Raw genomic sequence first — 23,884 nt, forward strand, 5'->3', positions numbered from 1 at the left:
ATATTAAACTCCCTACAATTCCTTACTGATGGTTATTTCTAAATATTTTCTCTTTGACTCAGTTTGACAATAAGTCGCAGGCAAGCCATCAATCAAATCAATCAGTTTATTTTATTTATTTATCAATCAAAACTGTATTATTTCAATTCGGATAATAGTGAAGCAATGACAAGGCTAGTGTCTCCGAATTATAAATTTTTTTTTTTTTTTTTTTTAATAAAATAAATAAAATAGAAAATTACAGCTAAAAGCATGCGATTGTAGAATTATTGTTAATTATTTTCAGGTTTTAGTAATCTCGAAGTTTTTTAAAGGAGTTTTAATTCCTTTAAAACTTTAATTAAAATAATTAAAAGCAAATTTCAACTTACAGTCGGCTTTTTAAGGATGGTAAAAATGCAAAAGCGTTGTGTCCAACTGAAATTAATTTTTCCCAGGTGAAAACTCTGCCAAGAAAAGTAACAAAATATTTATAAGCAATGTAAACGGTACGTAAACGGTATTAAACACGGACACACCGGCTTTAATCGCTGACTTCATTAGAGTAGGTAATACTTACAAATTGTGGAGCTTAACCAATCCTTTGAAGGCATAGTCTTGGATTTCCGTAATCGGGTTATAACTAAGTTCCCTGTTTGAAAGAAAAAAAAAACATCAGGATTAAGCTGTGAATTGCGCACGCACAAAGTAAAATCTGATCATTTCAAAAGAAACCATTGTGAACACCCGTCGTTTTCGGAAAATCTCCGTGCACTCGACGAGGTTTCGAATTTTATCCTCCAACATTCACCAGTACTTCTGGATATTGTCACGTCAGCATAACTACGTCATTTTGCTAAGCAACCACTCTGACGCAAACCGCGAGCTAAGTTCAAACTATTTTATTCTTTAACTTATTAAAGCAGAACGAAATACTCACAGCTGTTGAAGATTTTTGACATCTTTCAAGGCAACAGGCACTTTGCTGAGGTTGTTGTTTCTCAAATGTCTAAAAGAAGTAAGACAAAACTTTAAACTACTTTTCTGTTTTCTATTTTTGTAACGTTTTGAACTTTTGGAAAGCCATTTCATGCAGTCTTAATTTGCTCTAACTAACAATTAGACCATGAGCCAGAGTTTTCTGTGATCGAATAGTCAACGAGGCGCAAACGAGTTGATTTTTGCCCATAGAAAACGAGGGCGAGTAGTCCAATTGTTTTAGCAGGGTAAAGAAGTGCAGTCTAAAACCTACAATTTTTTTTGCATTTCTATGCCAAAAAACAATACTAATTTTCCCTTTCAAGATCAATACGCGCGCGATCGTGTTGTCAACGAAAAGACAACAATGGGTGAACCAATCAGATGCGTGGATTTCTGAATAAAACACTTATTGCGGAACAGATTACAATTTTGAACAGTATGTAATTGTTGTACTGATTATAATTATTCCAAACATGATTATACAGATTATAATTATGCCGATCCTGATTACGCAGATTACGATTATGCAAATCCTGCCCTTCATTTAACCTTAAAATTAATATCATGACAAACCTGCATTGAGTACTTACAACGATTCCAGAATGTCCAGGCCTTTAAATCCATCATCTTCAATTTCCATTATTTCATTATGAAATAGCAATCTATGCGTAAAACAAAACACACCATGGGTCAAATATTTAATCTCGGGGCTTAATAGCGCACAATTTCAAAGACGAAATCTACGTACAGTGTCAAAAGCCTGGAGAGGGATTGAAAAGAGCCATTCTTTATGATGCGAATCTTGTTTTGGTCAAGACTCCTGGAAAGAATAACAAAAGGTTATATCAGATGATTGTACTGTAAGGGGGCCGGTTTAGGCCCAGTTGTAAGTCACTCACTATCAAAGCGTAAACAGTTGCGTATTTTCTACCACAGTAACTGATACAATGTTTTTATTGCTAAGAATATTCACATCACTTAAATAGCAGAACTTGTGGTTTGTTTTCGAAAATTTGAGGTAAAACACAAGATGGTTCTAGCTTTGTGCGCAACCATTTAACTGAAATGTGTTAGAGCAGTTCTGTAATCCGCTACCGTTTTTTTCCTCGATAATTTGTAAAATGAGTGAAAGGCTGTAAAGTAAGGTGTAGTTTAGTTCTAGAGATCAAAAAATTAACCCTCAGGACTTTTACGGCAAAACGAAGCAGAAGCAGTAAATACGTACAAATATTTCAGAAATTTGAGCTTTTCTAACGCATGCGTCGGGACTTCTGTTAGATTGTTGTCATCAAGCCAACTAAAAACAAGAATACAAAGTAAAATTTCAGTCAAATGAGCATCGAAAATACACACCATATCCTAAGAAAACGCATGGCTAGAAGAAGCTAGCTTTAACAATGCCTCCCTCAAATTGCCTTCTTTTCTAAATATAGCTCAGCCTGGACATAGATTGTCTTATAGTCTTAGTACGAGAGTAGCAATCTCCAGGTTTCTGAACTCCTATCAGCAAGATCTATAACGACAATTAACCTATTAAATCCTTAAATTGATATACTTTCTCCGTACAGTGAAAACGCACCGTCAAACAGACAACTGCGAAACTAATTAACTTGACTAACTGACAAACTAACTGATGAATTATGTCTTGATGGGTTATACATTTCAATGTACTATAGTTTGTGCTCTAGTCAAACAGGTCAACGGCGGGTCTAAAGAAATGCAAATACAGCCCAAGCAAATAGAACAACAACAACAACAACAACAACAAAACTGATACTGCCCCTCGCAGGTCATATAAACAATGCCGCCCAAAGTTATTCAAACTTACAGATGTTGAATATTTGGGACTCTTCGGAAAACATCCGAACCGATACTGTGCATGTTGTTGCCTGTCAGATATCTGAAAAAAGTAAACATATATATATATATCGTTTATTAAATTGTGCACAATGCAACTGTATATGAAATGAATAACACTACCAAGAACAAAGTTAACATGCTTTTAAAGTACTTACAGTTCATCTAAAGATTCTAGCGACACTCCAAATTCTGGACAAGTTCTAAAGTTGTTCCCCTTAAGAGACCTGAATAACGACATTAAAAAGATGCGTTCAACAACAAACGACAGATGAACGAAATCTGAACTGACAACTAACAAACAACCACAATTTGAACTAATAAACACAAATAAAAACTTATATATAATTGAAAGGAAACTTACAATATCTCAAGATGCTTCACTCCCTTAAAGGCATTAAGTGGAAGACTTTTGAGCTTATTTTCATCCAAATGTCTAGAAAAAACAAATGACAATAAATGAACATCTGAAAATAAATAAATAAATCAGGATGCAAAACAGGGTCTTATAATAGATGGCAAATAATTGGAAAAATATATCGTTTATTGTGGGAAATGTAAATGATATAAACCCCTCATCTTATATTCGGAGGATAGGCCTTATTACCAGAGGACTTTTGGAGTCTATTTTTATCATGTGGGGTAGGGGGGGGGGGGGTATTTTATAGTAGTAGGAATGGGGAATCATCATAGGAAATGTATGGTATGGCGGGAAAACTTAAACACGCCCGTTCGATTTCACACTCCCCTTCACACGAGCTTTCAGGTTACTGAAAAACGTGTCAATGTCCTTCTTAAAAATTGAATATCCTACATAAAGCTAAAATTAGCTTAAAGATAACAGTAATCAAACGTTTCATCGTGCCGATACCTACATGGTACGGGCGTTAGGCCTGTTTGCACGTTGGGATTAAAATTGACTTTATTGCTTCCGATAATACTAAATAAATAACACTAAGGAAGAGCAGATCAAGTTAACTGAATTAAGAAGACACATTAAATACGCAGACAGAAAAATAAAGAATAAAGCTCTTGCTTCGATCAGATCCCACATGCAAAAGGAAATACGGATTAAAAGCATTTCTAATATTTCAAAGTTACCGCTGTAAAAGAAATATTGTCTTTTCTATTTTCCAGACTCTACTTTTGATTTAATTGTGAATATGGAGACAGACGTGTGCTTGCGTTTATATAGCGCTATACAGCAAAAGAAATTTGTTTTCGTTTAGTCCTCGTTGAAAATAAGCTGTTTATGTTTCCAAGATACTCTGTGAAAATCACGAAAGGCGATTTTTTACATGAGCTGTTTTGTTACCGCGAGTTTTGAATTCCGTCAAGCAAAGCGCAATACATGTTCTGATCATGCGCAAAGATTGGGCGTTCACTATTAGCTAGCAAAAAGCTAGCTTCGTCGAAACATAGCCACAAAGGCCAGACTTTGTGTCAGTTTTAGTTAGTTATCACGGATCAACCATCTCAAATAGCCCTCTTTCATAAGATCTTCAGTTGTATCGTTTTTGTGAAGTGTATTTCACTTAATAACACTAATTGCTTCGAGTAATTCGTATGAATACTTCATTTGATTATAAGCTTGTTCGGCCCAACAACAAACCTCTCCCATTATAAGTGACCTGTTCGATACTGCATCGATTTCAATATAAAACAAAATAGGTGCTTTCAACAGACTGAAAGCTTGAGGCATTCTGTCCCTTCGGTGACCTAAATAACTAGGCTGGACTAAACTAATTATTTCACCTACATAACAGAAGCCCTCTAACTAAATTACTTTTTCGACTTTTCGCTTGCTACCGGAGTTTAATTTTGAGACTTTGGAATGTTTTCTTAGAATTTTCACTCGCCAGGGGGTTTTAAAACAATCAATTTAACTTTGCCATGTTCTCTATCTCTGGATAAAAATTTGATCCCATTAGTACCCTTTTCCGGTAGGTGTAATCGTTTTTGGTCCGTACTTATATTGAATTAGAATTGCCTGCTTTGTAACAACAACATAGATGACATTAATGAACTGAAAGGGACGAACATTCCAAACTTGCATATTATTTTAGCACAAACCTTGCATGCTACAGATATGCGTTCACGATTTAAACGATTTTTAGCAGGACTACAGAAGCTGAAGATTAGATGATAGCTGAAAAGTCAGAAATAAGTAGTTTGATTGTCCAGGAGAGAACTCGATACACGACGAGAGATAATTTTAATAAGCTCGAATGGCTTATATGATGGCGAGGATGGAAATGGATTACAGATCATTACAACATATGGGCAAACTTGAAAAAACGCAAAGTTGCTGAAGTTTTCAAGCAAATCTTTGCAATTTTGCAAAAGTCTGTAAATGGATTTTTTGTTATTTTCTGTGATTTTAGCTAGAGTTCAGATAGTTTTGCAGTTGAAATGGCGGCATGTTTTGCAAAATACCAAATGGTAGGTTGAATGCGTGTGGGGTATTATTTTTTGTCGTTAAGATGACGTGAAAGAAAAGCTTTGACTATGTCTGGACATTTTCAGAAATTGAAGTACAAAGATTAAGTTATCTGTCGTGTTCAAAAGTAACCTGTTCGCTGTAAGCTGTTCGCCCGCACTTGGCCAGCAGACTTAGGCAATTATTTCCTAGATTCCCTGCCAGCAAATTTATTTTCAGCTAGTTGCATTTAGTAAATCATGTTGTGACCGGATATACTTAAACTCGCTGCTATCCCGTTTATTTTTTCGTTTCGGTTAACACAGTTAATAAGATTTGTTTAAAATCCCTCTTTCGCAGATAGACAAATTCTTCCGCCATTTAGTCATAATAGTATCGAATTTTACAATAGAATTAAAATAAAGCGCGAGTTATCAAAGTTTTGGCGCATATTTTCCGCAGACCTTGGCAACACATTCAACTTAAAAAGTAACACCAACGCGTTTACAATTTTAATTCCTCAAACTAATTTAAGTGTCACAGAAAATTTAATACAGCCTCTTATAGGCAAATGCTCCCTCCGGCAACACTCTGTAAAGTTTTGAAGTGGTGTATCTTATTTTTAAAAATATGATTGTGTTCTTCCGGTTAAAGAAAGTTTGTTCAAGGACCAAATGGCCTTCACACACCGCGTTTAATATCCGGTTCTGTCAGATGACAGATATGGTGCCACTGAGATGTATCAATATTACTCCAAATACATCGTATGTTGCACTCACTCCACATATTCGTAGAGACCTTTTTCACCCGGCTTTTTACGCTCCTGGCTAAAGACACGCACGTAGAGAGTTAAGTGTCTTACCCAAGAATAGAACAAAAGAACTTTTGACCTCTCAATCTAGATTTCGATAGATTTAGTGTAAGTTCATCGCACCTTCCTAAGTTTAATCCATTTAGTTTTTCCAGGAGTCCATATGAATCATGCAAATGAAACGTCATTTCACGTTTTCAATCAATCAAATTGCATTCGCATGGCTTCCCGATGTAAAACTGCAAAAGTAAAAACTTCCCTTTTTTGTATGTTTAAGCGATTTTAATAAATGAGTTCAGGAAAAAATACATCTCTTAACTACATCCCCTAAGATTGTAATTTCAGTTGATTGAGGCAGAAGGATTCAACAATTTTAATATCAATTGACTAATGATGCGCTTAAATTAGAAAGGAATTTTTAAGGAATACCAAAAATGAAAATGAATGCAAAGGGATACTCAATATAAACTAATAATAACAATCAATAAACTATTATTAGGAACTAATGTCCATCATGACAGGGTTAGTATGAGAAAAATGAAACTATTCTCGTCGCGAAATAGCTACCATTAATTCGTTCTAACATCCCCACAGAAGTTTTCACGACAAGCGCTCTTAGACGACAGTTCCATTAGCTTACATTTTAACAGTCAAAAAAATTATTCTGCAGTAAAAACGATACACTTATCTACATCATAAATTATAACAGACAAAGACAATTCAGGGGACAATACACCGAATCTCTTTACAAATTACAGAATATTCAGTGTATAACATCCCAACAACGAACCCTCCCACAAGGCGCACATCAGCTGCGCAGAGTAGTAAAATGACCATGCAGTGTTTATTTGGACATAGTTAATAGAGGGGATGATTTGGATAAAAAAAATTACTGCTACATAACAAAAAACACTAAATTCTGAGCATGTTAGGTCTCTTTTCTTGATACAAATAGAGCTAAACTTGATTTTCCGACAGCGACAAAATTTGTTAATGTCTGCAATGTAATCCCTTTTAATCTTGCCCAACTTTGTCCAGCTTTACTGCCATTTGACTTTCTAGTATTCTGTTTGCGTTCTTCTGAGGCCTTAGGCCGTTAGACGGAGGTTCCATTTAATTTTAAGAGCAGTTTACATGACAATGAAAGAATCGATATTGATATTGATGATTATCATCCTTCTTTCGTTTTACACTAAGAACCGTATTTTCTCGATTAGACGCCCCCGGCGTTTATTTCAAACTTGGCCTGGTGGACCCGGCGTTTATTTGACTTCAGCAGATTATTCGAGCCCAATTTTCATCAAGCGCTAGCAATGGTTTTTATTCGTTATTTTTTGACAAAAATGTATCAGGCTAATATGCCTACAGCTTATTATACCTTAAATAAACACCTGAGGGGCCTATTTTCAACTTCGTCTTGGAGACCCGGCGTTTATTCAATACCCGGCGTTTAATCGAGAAAATACGGTAACAATATTCTTGTTTTACATAAGAATGCGAAAAAGTGTTTGATAGCAATGAGCTATTTCGCGATGAGAAAATGCTATGAAATTTGATTTTGGTCGTCAGCACACCTGATTAAGAATTCAAGTCGGCAGATATGCAAGTGATGGAGACCAGATTGTTCTAAGCTTGCTCTAAAGACCAACCACTACAATGCCTTTACCAAAGGTTACCCACATGCACAGGGACAAACTCAGTCCTAGCTAGAAAAGGTCAATGTAAGCCTTATTTTTTGAAAAACTGTCAAAGTGGTGGTCTATACGGAAGCAGATATTACTGACTCATTACTCGCTCGGTACAAGCTCTGCTTGGTGCAGACTCCTTGTTCGCTGCACATGCAGCTGTGACGTGTTACATTTGGTTGTCAGCTGCCTATTCCAGTCACACTAGTATAGGGTCAACCTTGATCACAGCGCAGTACAGGTGTCGCCAATTATAACCCACCCATAATTTTTGCGCGCGCTCGGACAAAAGAACGTGGACATGGACGACGGGGCGAAACCCGTCCGATGAACGCCCGAGAGGCAGCACACACGAAGAGACCACTCATTCACGACACCGAGCGACCATCACACAGACACATAGCCGGGAACGAGGCAAACGGCGAAGCGCGGGATCGAGGGACCGCGGGGAGGAGCGGCGAGAGCCGCCCCGAGCCGCCCGGCCAATGCCGACTCCAGCCCGGGCTCCCCAAACCAGCGCGAAGGGGTACTAAATATATTCACAGTCCAGGAGAAAGTACTAACTTTCGACCTTTTGTCTCTAGCTAATCGTTTCAGTTGTAACAATTGATGCGCTTTTCTTGTCATGGAAACCATATGTTTCTTCGGTCTTAAAAACAGCTAGAAAATCCATCAAAAGAGCCGGGGTCACAGAGATCCCACAGCAACCAAAATGCCTAACGGTTTAATCTGGAATGAAGACTCTTGGCCGATCAGCAACCACGCAAGGTCGTTTACACAACAACAAGAAAATGTCGTTTACTGTACCCAAAAAATAACCATAACAATTTTTAAGAAGAAGCTTTCGATTTTAGTGTCAGAGACAAAGCAATTTTGCCTGTCAAATTCAAACTGAAAAAGTTCTTTTATACAAAAGTCAACAGGGATACGAAGGGACTTTCTTCGTTAAGTTACATGACTGCACAGGTCTAATTCACGGGGCTAAAAATAGGCTCGCTTTTTTTCTATGTTTCAACGCACTCTTCACTCAACACATTGTTGATGCTTTTACCCAAAGAACGGAAGCAAGCTATCAATCAGTTATGTTGAACTGCAGTCTTTAGCATTGGGGGTCTTCATCAGTAGCAGATGTTGAAAATAGGCCGAATTCTTTGAAAAATACTGAGCATGTCTTTGAAGAAAATTTCGCTAATTTGCGACTGGAAGAAATCCACAGATTAATACACTAAATCAGTGCTCATAAAGACATCAAAGGTTGATTTTTAGAGACTGATTGCACAAGAGAAAACAGCATACAGGGAAAGATTCGCGATAGGAACTGTGCCTTAGCCAAATCTTGAATAGCTACCTAAAATCGTATCAAGAACTACGTAAACGAAACTAGGAGGTGAAATACAGACCATATTTATTGAGGATTATTGAAAATACGTGTAATTCCAGAACACTATAACATATGGAATTCTTTTTCACCTTTTATGAGAAATCAACGATTTTTATTACTTTATAGTGGAGGGGGACAGGGGGGGGGGGGCGGGGGGGAGGGGGGGGGGGGGGGGGGGGGGGGGGGGGGGGGGGGGGGGTTTTTTGGGGGGGGGGGAGGGGGGGAAAAAGAGAAAAATTTCGTAATATTTATTTTTTTTTCGCAATGGAAAGGGAGAAAAAAGGAGAAAAAACAAAGGGAAAGGGGGGGGGGGGGGGGGAAAAAGGAGGGGGGGGGGGGGGAAAGGGGGGGGGGGGGGGGGGGGAACCCCCCCCCCCCCCCCCCCTTTATAAGCAATAAACAAATATACATAAAAGAGTAATTCAACGCCGGAATATCCTGATTCGGAACTAAAGTGCTTAAACGAGCTTCGTTCGTTTGTCTAAAAAAGTAATAAATGTGAAATCCGTTCTCAGTGTATGTTGCTGCAAACAACCAAGCGTTTTGTTCGGAAAAAAAGACATTTTCGACCTGACACTGCAAACGGTTTACAATAACAATTCCTTTGCTATAAGGTCTTATTTCAATTGTTACTCACGTTTGGCTTTCACATAAAGAAAAAGCGCATGCAGTCTACTGCTGTTCAACATTACGGAACGATTGTATCAAACAGAACAGTGCTGATCGAGAGAATCATTCTTGTTAATATTCAAAACTTTTTTGTAAGAATAGCACTCATTTGCGCAATGCATTCAGTGAAGAAATGTAGTTCGACCGAATGTTTGTATTGATAAGCAGTCTTCCATTCACCGTGATCGCAGATGAACACATCGCTTTTATGCCTGGCTTGATGCCATTTTCGAAAAGGTTTTTTTTTTCGTTAATTTAAGCGAGCAAATTTTAAATGTACGATAGAAGTTGTGAAAATTAGTCGCGTGTCTGTCGCAGTGGTCTGTGGCCTGATTGCATGTAACGAAAATGTTTCGCGCGTGCCATTTTTAAACAATTTAAAGGTGAGGCATACACTTACTTGGGTAGGTAAAGACGAAACAGAGAGAAAAGCTTTAGAAATTTCAGACCTTTTAACTTTAAGGATAGATTTTTTTCCAGAGAAAATCCACGTCAAAGCTAGCTCTTATTTCGTCTTTCGAAGTGTTCAACAACCTTCGAGTGCAAATGATATTTGGTTTCTATAGATTCAACTCTGCCGCCATAAACTGTAACCTGTATATAGACTTTCCTGTTGAAGTTCAAAAGTTCCAGTTGAACCGCAGCATTTAGCCGGTAAGCTCTGATAAAAAATTTTAAGGAAAAGGAACATTCCTTTAAATTTCTTACTAGTCTACAGTACTAAAAGGCCTTACTAGAATTTAAAGCCTTGATCTGTTCGCAAAAGTGTATTGTAATAACCAGAATTATACTGTCATTCTAAAATTTCTTAATTAATATCTCAAAAAAACTGTGATTTCGGAAATGAAGAAACCCTCACCAATAAACCAGCTTTTAGCTTTAAATAGTGTTACACAAAGTTTTGTACAGAGAGTAATTGTAAAAGTTTTTTGTCGCTCGTTGGTGTTGTAGTGGGATAGAATTGCTGGCACGTATTGAAATTTATAAGAGCTTTAAAATATTTTTTTTTTTTTTTTATTATAATTTTTTTTTTATATTATCTCTTATATATATAATTTAAAAAAATAAAAAAATTTTTTTTTTTTTTTTTTTCCAATTTTGGGGAAAAAAAGATTTTGGTTTTTATTGAATAGAATAAAAATAAAATAATTTTTTTTTTTTTTTTTTTTTTTTTTTTTTTTTTTTAAGGAAGAAGAAAAAAAAAAAAAAATAAAATTTTTAAATTTTTTTTTGTTTTTTTTATAAAATTAAAAAAAATCAATTTTTTTTTTTTTTTTTTAAAAAAATTTTTTTTTTTTTTTTTTTTTTTAAAAAAAAAAAAAAAAACCCCCCCCCCCAAAAAAAAAACAAACCAAAAAAAATTTTTTAAGCCCTGATATTAAATTAAAAGAGAGTTATTTTCGGGGATAACAAAACTTCCACAAAAGTGTCCAAATCTATTTCACGGTGGTTATAAAATTAGATTATGACAAGTCTTGAGCGCGCGGTTGATATGTGATATACCAAGTGCATGTCAAGCGAAAATATATATCATCAGCATATCCCCACGGGCTGGATAACTTAACGTATTCCCCATGGAAATTCAAACACCATGAGCGATTTGTCATTGTTTTTAATTTAACCTTTGCTGCCGGACAATTCTTTGTCTGCAGCTTGAATAAATAAAAATTGTTCTAGTAAACTCTTCACTAACCCCGCCCTACGACTGTTGAGCGAAGTGTGAATATTTTCGTACTATTCAACTCATTTGGACTTTGATTTTTTTTTCATCATTTGAAAGTCGCTTATTTTGTATCTTCTCAACAATTTGAATCTTTCAGTTAAAGGGAAGATTGTCTGTCCTTTTTTTTCAAAATGTCTTTGGTTAACCATTTTAAAATCATTACATTTATCCATTTTGTTAAAAAAAACCTTAATTTGTTTTCCTCTTTCTAAGTGATTTCAATTCATTGAAAAAGTTAACAGTAGTTTATTTTTACTATTTAAATAAACGAGTACCACTGATTTAAACTTTTTTCTGTGTGCAATCGAAGGAGATTCCCCGTTGCCATTGCGTTTAACAAAGTAGCACTGGTTTTAGAGGCTTAACAACGTCCACACTTGTTTTATTGTTCAATCTGCGAGTTGTTAAAATTGATATTGACTTTTTTGGCTTTATAAAGTTATGCTGATAAAAAGGTCGGACTTTTTAACCTTCCTCTCATATAGCCGTCTGTTCGTCTTCGGAGATTTGTCAAGTAAAGGGTTTGTTTTCGACGATTTAAAGCCCGTGTAAGACTGGTTTAACACGAGGACGCTTCTAAATTGTCGCATTAAACATGTAATTCAATTGAACGAAGATTTTCGTATTGGCATTTCCGCGCTTGAATGTTGCGTGCAGTATATAGTTATTTCAAGAAGCTGTTTTTATGTAAACTGCACGCCATTAGACTGAGAAGCAGATTAAAGTTTAAAGCGTTTAGCAAAAATAAGATACATTTGGTGGTTAGCCGATAAGACATCTGACATCCCGCGAGGATTAAACAAAAAATAACACTGAAAAAATGTTCTCCAGTTGAAAATATATAAAACATGAAATTAACCTTTGGAATAAAAAACCCTTTGAAGTGATTCTCTCAGACCTGTGAATAGTGCTTTTTGCGTTGACATTTTAACAGAACAAAGAAAAAGTTTATAAGGTGAAGTGTAAATCTAAGAGTATTTTATTGTTAGTATTGAATAACCTCCACTTATTCACCTACTCAAAGCTGAAGTTTGGATACCACCAGCACGCCAACGCAGTCAAATACGAGAAATATTTTCGGATAGAGATATATTGCGGAAATTAACAGGCCTAGTAAAAACAGTAACTCCGGATACTTCTTTTTCGTTTGGTGTAAGGATAACTTTCTGTTTTTTCGAGACGGAATGCTTTCGTGATGCATGTAATATATCTTATGTTGACGCACTGCCAGGCGTTCGGTGCATTTATTTGCAATCAAAACAGAGACCGAACTGGAAGTTATGGTTTCCGGGATTTCAACCACAAAAAAAGTTTAAAAACTTTTTAACGACTGATATCAAACTTCAACAATTGAATTAATGGGCAGATTGAAGGACAGCGTGAATAGCGAGCAGACGAGAAGGCCGCAAAATGATTTATTTTTGCACATCCGCACATTGGCGCATCCGCTTCTACTAGAGAAATACTTCCCACACAAAAATAACAGCTCTCTTGTGGTTAAAGTGGTTAAGATTCTACAGCGCTTTGGTGAGGTGTAGCTAAAGTTATTTCCTGAATACGTGACAAAAACAGCGACCTTTTTCCATGATGTTTTTACAGTGTATTTTTAACGCCATAGTTCCATTTTAGGACGTTTTGTTAATAAAATATGTCACAGCATAAGATATACCAGATTAGTGAGGAAACTCATATCGTGCAAAAACATTTAACAAGTATTATCGACAAAGCGCTCTTTGTTAAAAATGTTCCACGTAGGTAATGACTGAAAAAACAAGTTGTTATCCCACACTAATTTTCCACACAGACAGAGAAAAGGAAATCACTAATCACGTTTTCTTTCAACGTTTCCGAGGATCTGCCCTCGGTTTTCCGTGAAATCCATTAAGCTACATCATTGTTAACTGACGCTAGCTTGGCTTTCAGGAAAAAAAGTGGGCCGAGCCAATGTAGATAATGTAAGATATCTAACGAAATCAACCGTCTTAAATACTTTAGATTGTGTGACTTTAAAAAGCTGGAAAAGGAGAAGGTTTGGCCATAACATGCACTGCAAGAAAACATTTCAAGAATCTGCTAGGTTCCATAGTTTCATGTGAAAACCCTCGTTGAAATTTGGCCCGACCGAAAAAACAACGCCGAAAATTTATAATAAGTATGTTTGTGAAACTGATAAATTACGTCGCGCGGTGTAGCCGGGCTATTTAGGGCGTTTGCGGTATTATTTCTAAGGTATTCTATGTTTGTTTGTTCCTTTAAATAACAAAGGAGTCCAATTGAAAACAAATTTTATTGCGAGACGCAGACAATTTTAAGCTCTAAAAACAACAAGAGGCATCTAAAATTATATAGCAAACAAAGTTTCTTTGTCTAGTTCATAGCGCAAAGATAAATATCTTCGAGGTAAAACAAATTTGAGATGTTGTTGCGACCCACATTGCGAACTCAGCTACATATGGTGGAATCGTCAAGTTTTGGTCATTTTTTATTTTCAACCACAAAACTCTAGTAACTTCGGTTCTCGTTTGACCCCAAAGCTATCTCATTTCACGCCAATGCGCAGCAAGATATCCTGAAATATATATTTTCAACGCTGACGAAAGGAAATACTGAGAAAAAAAATGCCGCAATACAATAAAATGTGTTTGCCTGAGATGAAAATGGAACAAACACTCCCGCCGATTTCAGGAGTGCTAATATAAACAAGGTCGCAAAATCTAATTGGATAATTGTTTACAAATATCGGGCTATTTTCTTTTCAAACGAATGATCACGAAACAGATTCGAATATGGTTGTTTGTTTAAAAGAATCTATCCAATGCAATATTTCTCACAAAAACAAAGATTTTCCAGTCAAGCTTAACAAAGGGATAGAGTGAAAAGGTTTACTTACAGTGTGACGAGTTTGGAAAACGCGGAGAACGACGAATCGGGCAGCTCGGTGATCATGTTGTCACTCAAATCTCTGAAATGGATAATATGCACTCGGGATTAGCAAAACAAACAAACATATTTGACAATATGACAAGCTGAAGTAAGCGAAGAGTAAATTTATCACATGGCACAGGAAATAAATCAACACAAGACAGGCGAAATAGTTTCGGCTCGTTATCACGAAGGTTTTCGCATTAAAAGCACGCAGGTATTCACGAATTCTTTTGCTTTTTCTGTCGAAAAGTTTGGCCCCCCCACAAGCATAAACAACGAAAATCCTTCTCAACCTTTGCTATTTCATGATCCTTAACAGGCTGACTTTATAATACAGACCTACTAGTTGTTGAAAAGGCTGACCAAAATGTCAAACGTCAACATGAAATTTACCATATAATTAGGAAAGCGTTCAATTCGAGAGTCCACACATTCAACTACAAACGTTGAATGCGTTTTTAGCGTTTTCCAATGAAAAATGACAAGGATTTTTGCCAATGGATATTTTTGCTTTTGTACTATTTGGGTCATTAGTTTTGATCAGCTTACTGAAGTTTGTTATTGCGATGTCAAATCTCAGACAAAAAGGCGTGTAAAAACCATGGTAAAAATGTACCAACGATTTGAACTCTTACAGGGCGCTTAATTTATAATAAATAAATGTCGGGCATTTTCGTTGTCTTACTCCGCAACGTTTTATAGACTCTTAGTCTTTTTATTCACATAAAAATGTAAACGAATAACTTGACTTTTTTGAGGGATAAAAAGCTTAAGAGTCATCTCTCACAGTTTCTCAATGAAGTAGTATTTCAAAGAGCACAATATTACTCTCTGCACCCCATTACAGTTTAAGTTGTAAATCGTTTTACATCTGTTCAGCTTCATATCTTTTGGCAAAGGCGAATGCAAAGATTTAGAATTGAAGCAAACACTTCATATAAACGATCAGATCTCTGATAAATCGGCAGATATCCACGTAAATTCCCAATTCCCCCCAGCTCTATATAATGATCAACCGGGGTAACAATGCGATTACAGTAAAATCGCACAGAAGTAAAGCAATCAAACAGCTCGAAACGTTGTATTTCGATAACGTATGGCATGTAGTCGACGTAAAATATTAAATCAAATCCAGTACGTGATCTTGGGAAGGGATCTTGCTATTTTTAACCTCCCTTGACACCTTTGAGAGAGACACATATGACGGCCTCAGAAACGAACATCTGAGAAATCCCCATATACAGAGTACGAGGTTAATTACATTTTACCTAACAACAACAACGAATTCAACCAACTTAGAAAACGTATTGGAACTTACAAGGCTGTAACATCGCGCGGAATTTCATCTGGAATGGTTGTTAGATTGCGTCTTGTACAATCAACAAACACTTCTCGGCGCTCCGTCCGGCACAAGCATGGCCCGCAACTTTCGCCGACACCTAAACAGTCCCTTTCTTCAATGATGTGCAGAAGCGAGACAAACACTACGAACAATTTCCATAACACAGCCATAACTCAAACTGGACTCGCTAACTCTGTCGCTCTCTCATGTCTGCATGGGTTCCTTTTGCCACTCGATACGAATAAATGTGTCAAGTTTCCAGAATGAAAACGATTGAGACGCCAATCAAAACAGATGCTATATTTAGGATCTGGGGCCAGAGATCAAATGCAGAAATTCGTCCGTGAAAATACTCATATAGTCGCCAGCATATATTCCCACTTAAATAAAATGAAAAGCATGCAACTTGTACTCAAGATTTTGAACTTCTTGTCATTATATAACCTTGGTTTTGAAGTTGAGATGTCGCAATATTAGTAAACTAGTTGGTACCTGGAAATCGTTCAGTTAAAAATATCTCTTTGTTCATCAGGGGGCTGGACTAAAACCACTCCTTTGACAATTTCTGAAATAACAATGGTAAAAAAAAAAACAGTCGCAAACTGCTAAATACGACTTTCTTGACGAGTTTTTCATGACTTTATTATCATCAAATTGTTAGCTCTGCTGTATAGGTACGATTGATATCGATTCGCCGCTAGTTTAAAGATGTTCAATTGGACAAAGTGTCAAACAATTAAGTGCATGTTGCTATTTTTAGCTCCTTAGAGGTCCCAGAGAGCATGTTGACTCGGTTCATTTCCTTACAGTTTGTTGACAAGGAGCTTGAGAGACTTTCAAGCAGTTGTATTGGTCCTGAATACAAACAGTCATTCACGAATCACATTTCTGAACAACACTGTCTAGGAGGAAACGTATAAAGAGCTGAACACCATTGTCAATACAGTTCTTTATTCAACTTCCGATCTGCAGGAAATTTTCCATATCAGTTAAAGAGATTACACAAGCAAAATTTAGTCAGTGTAACACTTGATTTTGTAGTGCGAATATCCAAATCCGTTCATAGAATAACGCATGATTAATGATCGCAATTACAAGCGGGGCTCTATATATGTATAAGGTATGATTATTTAACTGAGTTCATGCCCGGCGTACATGCAGCCTTCATAAGTTGTAAAATTCAGACAGGAAGGAAAGCAAAACTTGTCGAGAGTCGTTCATGTCTAAAAATGGAGTTCATTTTGGATCTATGCTGCACGGCAGGTGTTTTTGTTGAGCCAAGTCCAAATTCGTTTTGCGTGTGATCATGAATGACCCAGTTTCACAAAACCCGCCTCAAAATGTTTTCGTCTGTCGTCTCCGAGATGTCTGCATGGCTCGATACTCGCACACGGGGCGAGGGCCACATCGTCACTTGGTATTGCTTTTTTGATGTTTCTCTGCTTTAGTATGTAAACCAATAATTTTAATTGTCGGACATAAAAAAGCAAGGTATGACAAGGTAGTATCGCGACTTTCTGATAATTATCCAATTGCCCGTAATTGATCCATTTAATGGGGTGAGGTGCGAGTCATGAGCGGCCCAAAAAAAGGTGTTTTTTTTTTACTTGGCGGCGAGAATCCCTAACAGCAGCAACTAAATAGATGGTATATACAGTTGGGAAAAGTTTCTTAAGGTAGGTTATATTCTAGATGTAGTTTAGCACAGACAAAAAAATAAAAAGTTTTTTTCTAGCCGTCCTATTGGACTAATTTGACATATTTCGTGATTTTTTTCTGTACCTGGAAGTTTCTAATTCTCATAAAACGACTCAGGTCAGCTAAGCCGAACCAGCTGTCGGAGGCCGCTAGTCTATTGCTCCGCACAACCTATTTATAAAGCTTTCATAGACATAAAGCTTGCGTGTCTATAAGCTCGCATATCGTAGGGAAAAAAGTGATGACAAGAAATGTGCATTGATTCTATTAACTTCTGCTCGCCTGTACGGCTACTTTCGGCGCATGAGGGCACACATATCCGCTGAGCGAACTATTTTTAAAAAGTCCAAGGGAAATGCGGTATTTTTCTATGCATTTTGATAAGGATTTAGGAGTTCAAAGGTACTGTCGGTTTATTTCGACTTCAGACAAATTACAGAATGATCAGGCTGGGTTTTAAATGATAGCGCACTTTTCATTCATATAAAAATGACTGCTTTGTTCTGTTGGTTTATCAAGGTTTAGAAGTTCAACACTCCTCTTGCCCCAAAGTCCAAATATCGGAAAGGGTCGAGAAACCGAACGATTTGAAAGTTTGATTGAAATAAAATTAGGTTACAAGGTTTAGCGTCATCAAGAAATGTAAAATATAAACATTCGGAACATTCCAATCAGCTTATTTTGACTTCACTCAAAGTCCTTCACCCTCACAATGCAGTTCGCACAGTCAATCAATCCTATTGTTTGGAATTGCAGATAATCATCGATGGTATAGAAGAAGTAGACGCACTGTTTTGGATCATTAAAATAGATTGAGCAGATTAGAAATTCCGTACAATATCAAGTTCTGTTTATGTCTTTGGCTCCGATCTTTAGAGTGCAAAGCTTAATGTTCGTTCTCTTATTCACGAAAGCCAAGGGGAAAAAATCCGATCAAACAACGCAAAGCTACAGAGTCTTACACAAAAACGAGGCTAGGAACTTGGCTCGCGTGACTACGCATGCGGCAAGAAAAACAAGTTTACGACAAGTCAAAAAGGGAGCGGATAACAGAGAACTGATAAAATCTATTTTTAACTCCATAAACATTCGTGGATAAACAATAATCAATCACATTAGCTAAGTTTTCTACTCAGCACTCAATCAAATCTTCAATGCCAAAAGTGGGAACTGAAGCAATCGAAAAGTAGATTCTTTTTATCTTGTGACTGTCCCCGTTGCCCGTTCGGGATCACCCGATCGCAGGCTTACTTCTCGGGATTACCCGTATGCAGGTTTTAGTATTGATTCCTGGTTCTATTTTATTTTTAAAAAACCTTTTATCTCGTGACGAGGGAAGGTAAGATTGCAGTACTGCTTTTAGTGGTAAAAAAAAAAACAATTAAAATGCAAGGCTGGCACTAAGCGGAAGGAGGCCAATATTTCGACTAGTACTGACAACAGTTTCAAAAGTTCATACATTGCTTTTACGTAGCAATGTTTACCATCAGCGTGTTTTCGAGGGCCTTTCACAAGATAAGTCGGCGTTAAGTCTGCCACGCTCCCAGACGCAGTTTCATTCCGTCGCCGAAAGTCGAGAGACAGGGAGCGAGGTTTGGTGGTAAGGCGGCGAAATCTGAGTGCAACAAGCCCACAACACCAAGCGCACCGTGCTCCAAAACTAAGGAGGGACGTCTGGGGGCGAGACAGGCACAAGGCAAAATGCCATGCAAGAAAGGCTGCAGTAGCCTGCGAATACAGCCGCCTCTCATTCGCGTCCCGCAACGAAGAGCGAAACGCGAAGTTTCGCTCTTTGTTGCGGAACGCGGATGAGAGGCGGCTGTATTCGCAGGCTAAGGCGGCAGCGCCATTCTAATTTTTGCAGCCATTTTAATTTGTTTCGCAACAGGTTTGTCTAGGAGTCTGGACTCCTGATGTTGCACAATACAGTATGCAACTTGCAGTTTCCGTTTGCCTTTTACTAGACACTTTGTGGTAACGAGGGAGGGGGAGGATCCCAGTCACGAATCACCAGCCTATTTGCTTTTAAATTACGAATAACGTATATTGTTTAGACCATTTTACGGATCACTTATCTAGTATACATTATTGATAAAATGAGCTTCAATGATTCATTTGCGTGCAATTTACCTTTTAATGCCTAGCAACAAGCGGAGTTGATCTTTCAGACGAGTTCACTGTGAGAGACAAGTCCTTAAACGCACAAATCGTGCCGAAAGAAAGTGTCGTCCACTGAAAACTCCAGTCTTTGGCTTTATGATTTTTGTCGTTTGTTTATTTTATTTTACTACCGTAAATTGATTTATGTGTACGTAATTTATCTTCGGTTTTCACGAGCCTGTACAGCCGTAATCACGAATAACGACCCTTAAAATATGCAGATCACGCAACCTACTACAGTGGCAGCTCACGGATCACGGTCAGATTTTAGCTGTTTTCACGCGCTAATTTTTGCTCAAATCACGCGTCACGCATAACCCATTTACCACCCTGCAGACAGGTTAACATTGCAGAAAAAAATTGGAACCGGGTAACTGGGACTAAAGAAAAATCAACTAAAAAATGTCATAGGAAATTGAATAAAACACCACAGTTCACGACTCTTGCAATAGTATTATCAAAATAAAGAAGTGGAGAAAATAAGACAAATGCGCGAGCTAGGGTCAATGAAATGCGACTTCTGCTTGAAGTTAACGCTTTTTTATGACGCCAACGTGTCTTGTAGCTTCTGTGTAAACTGACTCCTATTATGATGGTATAACCCCGTTGCAAAATCGCAAAGCACTAATTGTCACGTATTAAGCAGCATTAGGGGAAAAAACAATTAACCCGCGTTGCGGACCTGGTGACACTGTGGGTTTTAATACTCACAAAAAAATAGAAAGGTTTAGAAACTACGAAGAACTGCATCCCGCGATAATAAACATCTGCTGCATTTACTTTATATGGATTACAGTTCGTATGAGCCACACAAAAATTGAAGCTTATTTTCCATAATTCAGCGATTTAACGTTGAACGAAGGTTTTAAAATTCTAGCCGAGAAAATAACACTTTCGGAGTTTTGTTTTCACGGCTTATATTTGATGCCAAGCATCAGACCCGGGGCATCAGATCACTGTTATTGTTTAGAAAAAAAGAAAGTGACGCACAAAGTCCCAACTGGTTTTATTTAGCTCCTAAGGATGGAAACAGCATGTTTCTTGTGCCGGGTGAGATATTCATTGAAAACTGGTTTACCGCCATTTCCGGCGATTCCCGGCAGTGTAAATTTATAACAAATTTATTTGGTCCGGTTAGTATATCTGGTATATCAGCACACCCTATAAACACTGATTTATTGGACAGTTACACTGGAATGCGATAATTTGGTCTTGGATCAGTTGGAAAATAAACTCACCAGGGTTGTCCTCTAATTCACTGACCTGGTCCCAGAGGATTTCTTCCTTCTTTTTTTACTAAAGCGAAAAAGCTTTCGTGGGGTCGAAGCGGCAAAAGAGAGTTTTCTCGCAGGTCGCTTCGCGACTTGTTCGCATCGCTTCGGGGCTCAAAGAGAAAACCTCTGGAACCATGTTACTTATTTACAAACAGGTTCACCTTTTCTTTCTTTTTCAAATTGTGTTGTAGGTACGATATAAACTGGCAACGAGACTTCGTGTCTTCTATTCGGTTTCTTCCAATTTTTTTCAATTAGATATCCTCATGGGCTCTAATATGAACAAAAGATTGATTGATTTGTAACGTCCAACTTTGCGGCAGTTTCCCTGGCCTTGTCAGCAGGCTTTCAACACGGTGTCTCCAGGGGCCCGTTTCTCGAAAGCCGGGGAAAGTTTTCGGGCCGCGCGGTAAAGCGATTTGTAATTATCTGTATCTTAAAAACAGAGATGTGTATAGGCCTAGAAACTTTGTATGAAGGGAACCTTTGTACATATTTAAATTATGTGAATGAAACAGCCCTGTAACTACGAAAGGTTTGAGATTTTGTTATCGCTTTTCAGGTGCGAAAACTTTTCGGAAACTTCGAGAAACGGGCCCCAGGTCCGCAATGCGGGTAAATTGTATCACTTTCATAAAAAAAATTAGATCTTAGCAGATCAAAACATTTAAAAAGCAAAGGTTGAAAATAATACGCAATTCGTTATATCCGTCAACTTATGTATTTTTTCCTGTGTTATTATTCAACAGATTTTCACGGTGCCCATGCATATATGGTTAAGAAGTCGTTGTTGTCCGTCATCCACACAAAACAGATATCCTGCGATATAAGTAGTTGACCGTGTTTGGAAGCGCACTCAAGAAAACTCATTCAACACCTTGCAAAGCATCGCAGAACCACAGTTTATCTGGCTGTAAAAATACATTACACATTCACAATTTGTTGCATAAAAGAATTGCCCTGCTCAGCGTTCGGAACATCGTCTAATAAAGTATCAGGTGATATCGCGTGATTCCGCAGGTTAATCGACGGCGAAAATTAAAATGGAAAAGCGCGAAACATCAGCGCCGCAAGAAGATAACTGAAAGCGGTGATGTGATTGTTGCTATGGCGTGTGTTTTCTCGCGTTGCCAAGGTTACGTGCGCGCACATAAAAAGTTTTGTTATCGAATTTTTTTACGACTATTTTCACAGCCAGGTTTGATAAATCGCAAAACTGTGCTTGGACTCAGTATAAAGAATATTGTTAGACTATATTTATCGACGTTTAAGACTTTTCAAAGGTTTTTCTCACTTGACCATATTGTTCTTCAATTACATTTGTTTTCAGGGCATTTTACAGTTTGCAGCGTGCGTTACCAAAATATAATTTTGGTCTGAAATTATAGACTTTGCGTGAGTTGCGCATATGCTTCAGATAGATAAATACATTAACTTACCTAATGAATACCTGGATACTATCCATAACTTCTTTTTCTTTTCTTCTTACGAACGAATTCTGTTTGTCCGTTGCGACAAATCCTTTCACAGCACTCACAGCAAATTCTGAGTATTTCTCTTTATGACATAAAAACTGACGTCAAGTAGAATCACTTGCGCGCGATTTGACTTCACATCCCAAATAAGGTTTGCATAAAATTGTTACTGTGAGAAATTAAAACTTAACAATTATTGGTGGGGGACAAATGGAGATTTCTCGTTTGGTCTCGTATTAACAAAATTCCGAATCCAACTTAAGAGAACTTACAGACAACTTAATAATATTTAATAATATTTAATACTTATATTGCGCTTTTTCTATAAAAATATTCAAAAGCGCATTACAATAATTATTATTAAACTAAATTAAAAAAGTTACACAGTAAAAATGAATTTAAAATTACAATATTTACAGACGTGAAAAGACAACTTACAGACGTGAAAAGACAATTCTGTTTACCATGTTACCTATAGTAATCAGAAGCTACCGTTAAATGTTATTGTTGGCATTAAAAATGAATTAACAGGAAATTACCGGCCATTGTTCAACTGAAACTACAAAAGCCCTTTTCTTCGACCTCAGATCTTCTTTATTCATCTCTTTTAAAGCAGGCGTATCCAAAACTAAGTTTTCACAAAGAAAAGTAATACTGTACGACGAATAGATTTCATTTTCCTAGCCTTTTTATTTAACTAAAGCGAGGCGCCTTGGTGGCCCTGAGAGGCTGATCGATCAACAAAATTTCGTCTATGTTAGCAGTTGACGTATTGAAACCTTAAATAGTTCTTTTCAATACTTCGTTGAGTAAACGTCCGTACACATGGTGCAACATTGCAAGCACTTAAGTTGCAATGTGTTACTACTCAGGATGAAATTTTGCCCAATATTGCGAATCGTAATCATGTTCTGCTATTGCGCGCAGCAGTTTCAATGTGTCGAGTATTACTGTGCACAAAATTGTCTCCATTGTTCTCTGAGCTTTACGAATAGCCCTTATGCATGTTTACGTCAGACTGGCTAGTTTCACCACCAAGCCTCGCTTTCGAAGCGCAAACTTGTAAAATTTTATCATGAACCAATTCCCAAAGCAGCAAAGTTGAAAAGAATGCCCACGTGAAAACTGCATGAAGGTGGCAGAGGGTTGAGAATAATACGCGTAAACGAGGCTTGGTGATGAATTTTGAGCATATGACGTTATCATGCATAAGGCCTATTACCGTTGGTCTATTCCGAGTAATAACGTTTTCCTGAGACACTACTTGCATAAAAAGCCGATATGTTCTCCAATCGCAAGAATCTACGCTTTGCAAGTCACCTTCGAGAACTCCACATTGTTTTTATGTGGGGTTGTTTCATTGCACAATACGATCCTTTTTACCTTGATCTCAGGCTTAAATATCTCTTTGTCTATCCGTGAGCAAAAAGGTATTTTATTCCAATGCTTGAAATTCTGAAACAACGAATTTAGACAGATTAATAGATAGATTTAAGTGAAGAGGA

At 37.3% G+C, this 23,884-nt stretch overlaps 1 protein-coding gene across 3 annotated transcripts in view; it reads right to left on the minus strand.

Moving 5' to 3' along the window:
- The window catches only part of LOC144633650 (follicle-stimulating hormone receptor-like), a 29,449-nt gene extending 6,983 nt beyond the window's left edge, over positions 1-22,466 (minus strand). Inside the window, exons 1-11 of one of the 3 annotated variants that reach the window (XM_078492492.1) lie at positions 22,355-22,466; positions 14,396-14,467; positions 3,182-3,253; positions 2,976-3,044; positions 2,789-2,860; positions 2,186-2,257; positions 1,709-1,780; positions 1,551-1,622; positions 920-988; positions 560-631; positions 372-446 (exon numbers count right to left, since the gene is read on the minus strand). In XM_078492492.1, the coding sequence (XP_078348618.1) occupies positions 372-446; positions 560-631; positions 920-988; positions 1,551-1,622; positions 1,709-1,780; positions 2,186-2,257; positions 2,789-2,860; positions 2,976-3,044; positions 3,182-3,253; positions 14,396-14,451 (701 nt within the window). In that variant the 5' untranslated portion in view covers positions 14,452-14,467; positions 22,355-22,466. Of the gene's footprint in view, positions 1-371; positions 447-559; positions 632-919; positions 989-1,550; positions 1,623-1,708; positions 1,781-2,185; positions 2,258-2,788; positions 2,861-2,975; positions 3,045-3,181; positions 3,254-14,395; positions 14,468-15,748; positions 16,016-16,264; positions 16,334-22,354 lie in introns of those variants that run through there. The other 2 variants (XM_078492493.1, XM_078492491.1) reach the window with 2 other exon arrangements.
- Positions 22,467-23,884: the final 1,418 nt, after the last annotated feature.

The sequence above is a fragment of the Oculina patagonica genome, chromosome 12 (assembly GCF_052425735.1).
Source record: "Oculina patagonica isolate OP01 chromosome 12, crgOcupat, whole genome shotgun sequence".
In the NCBI taxonomy this organism is placed as follows: Eukaryota; Metazoa; Cnidaria; class Anthozoa; order Scleractinia; family Oculinidae; genus Oculina; species Oculina patagonica.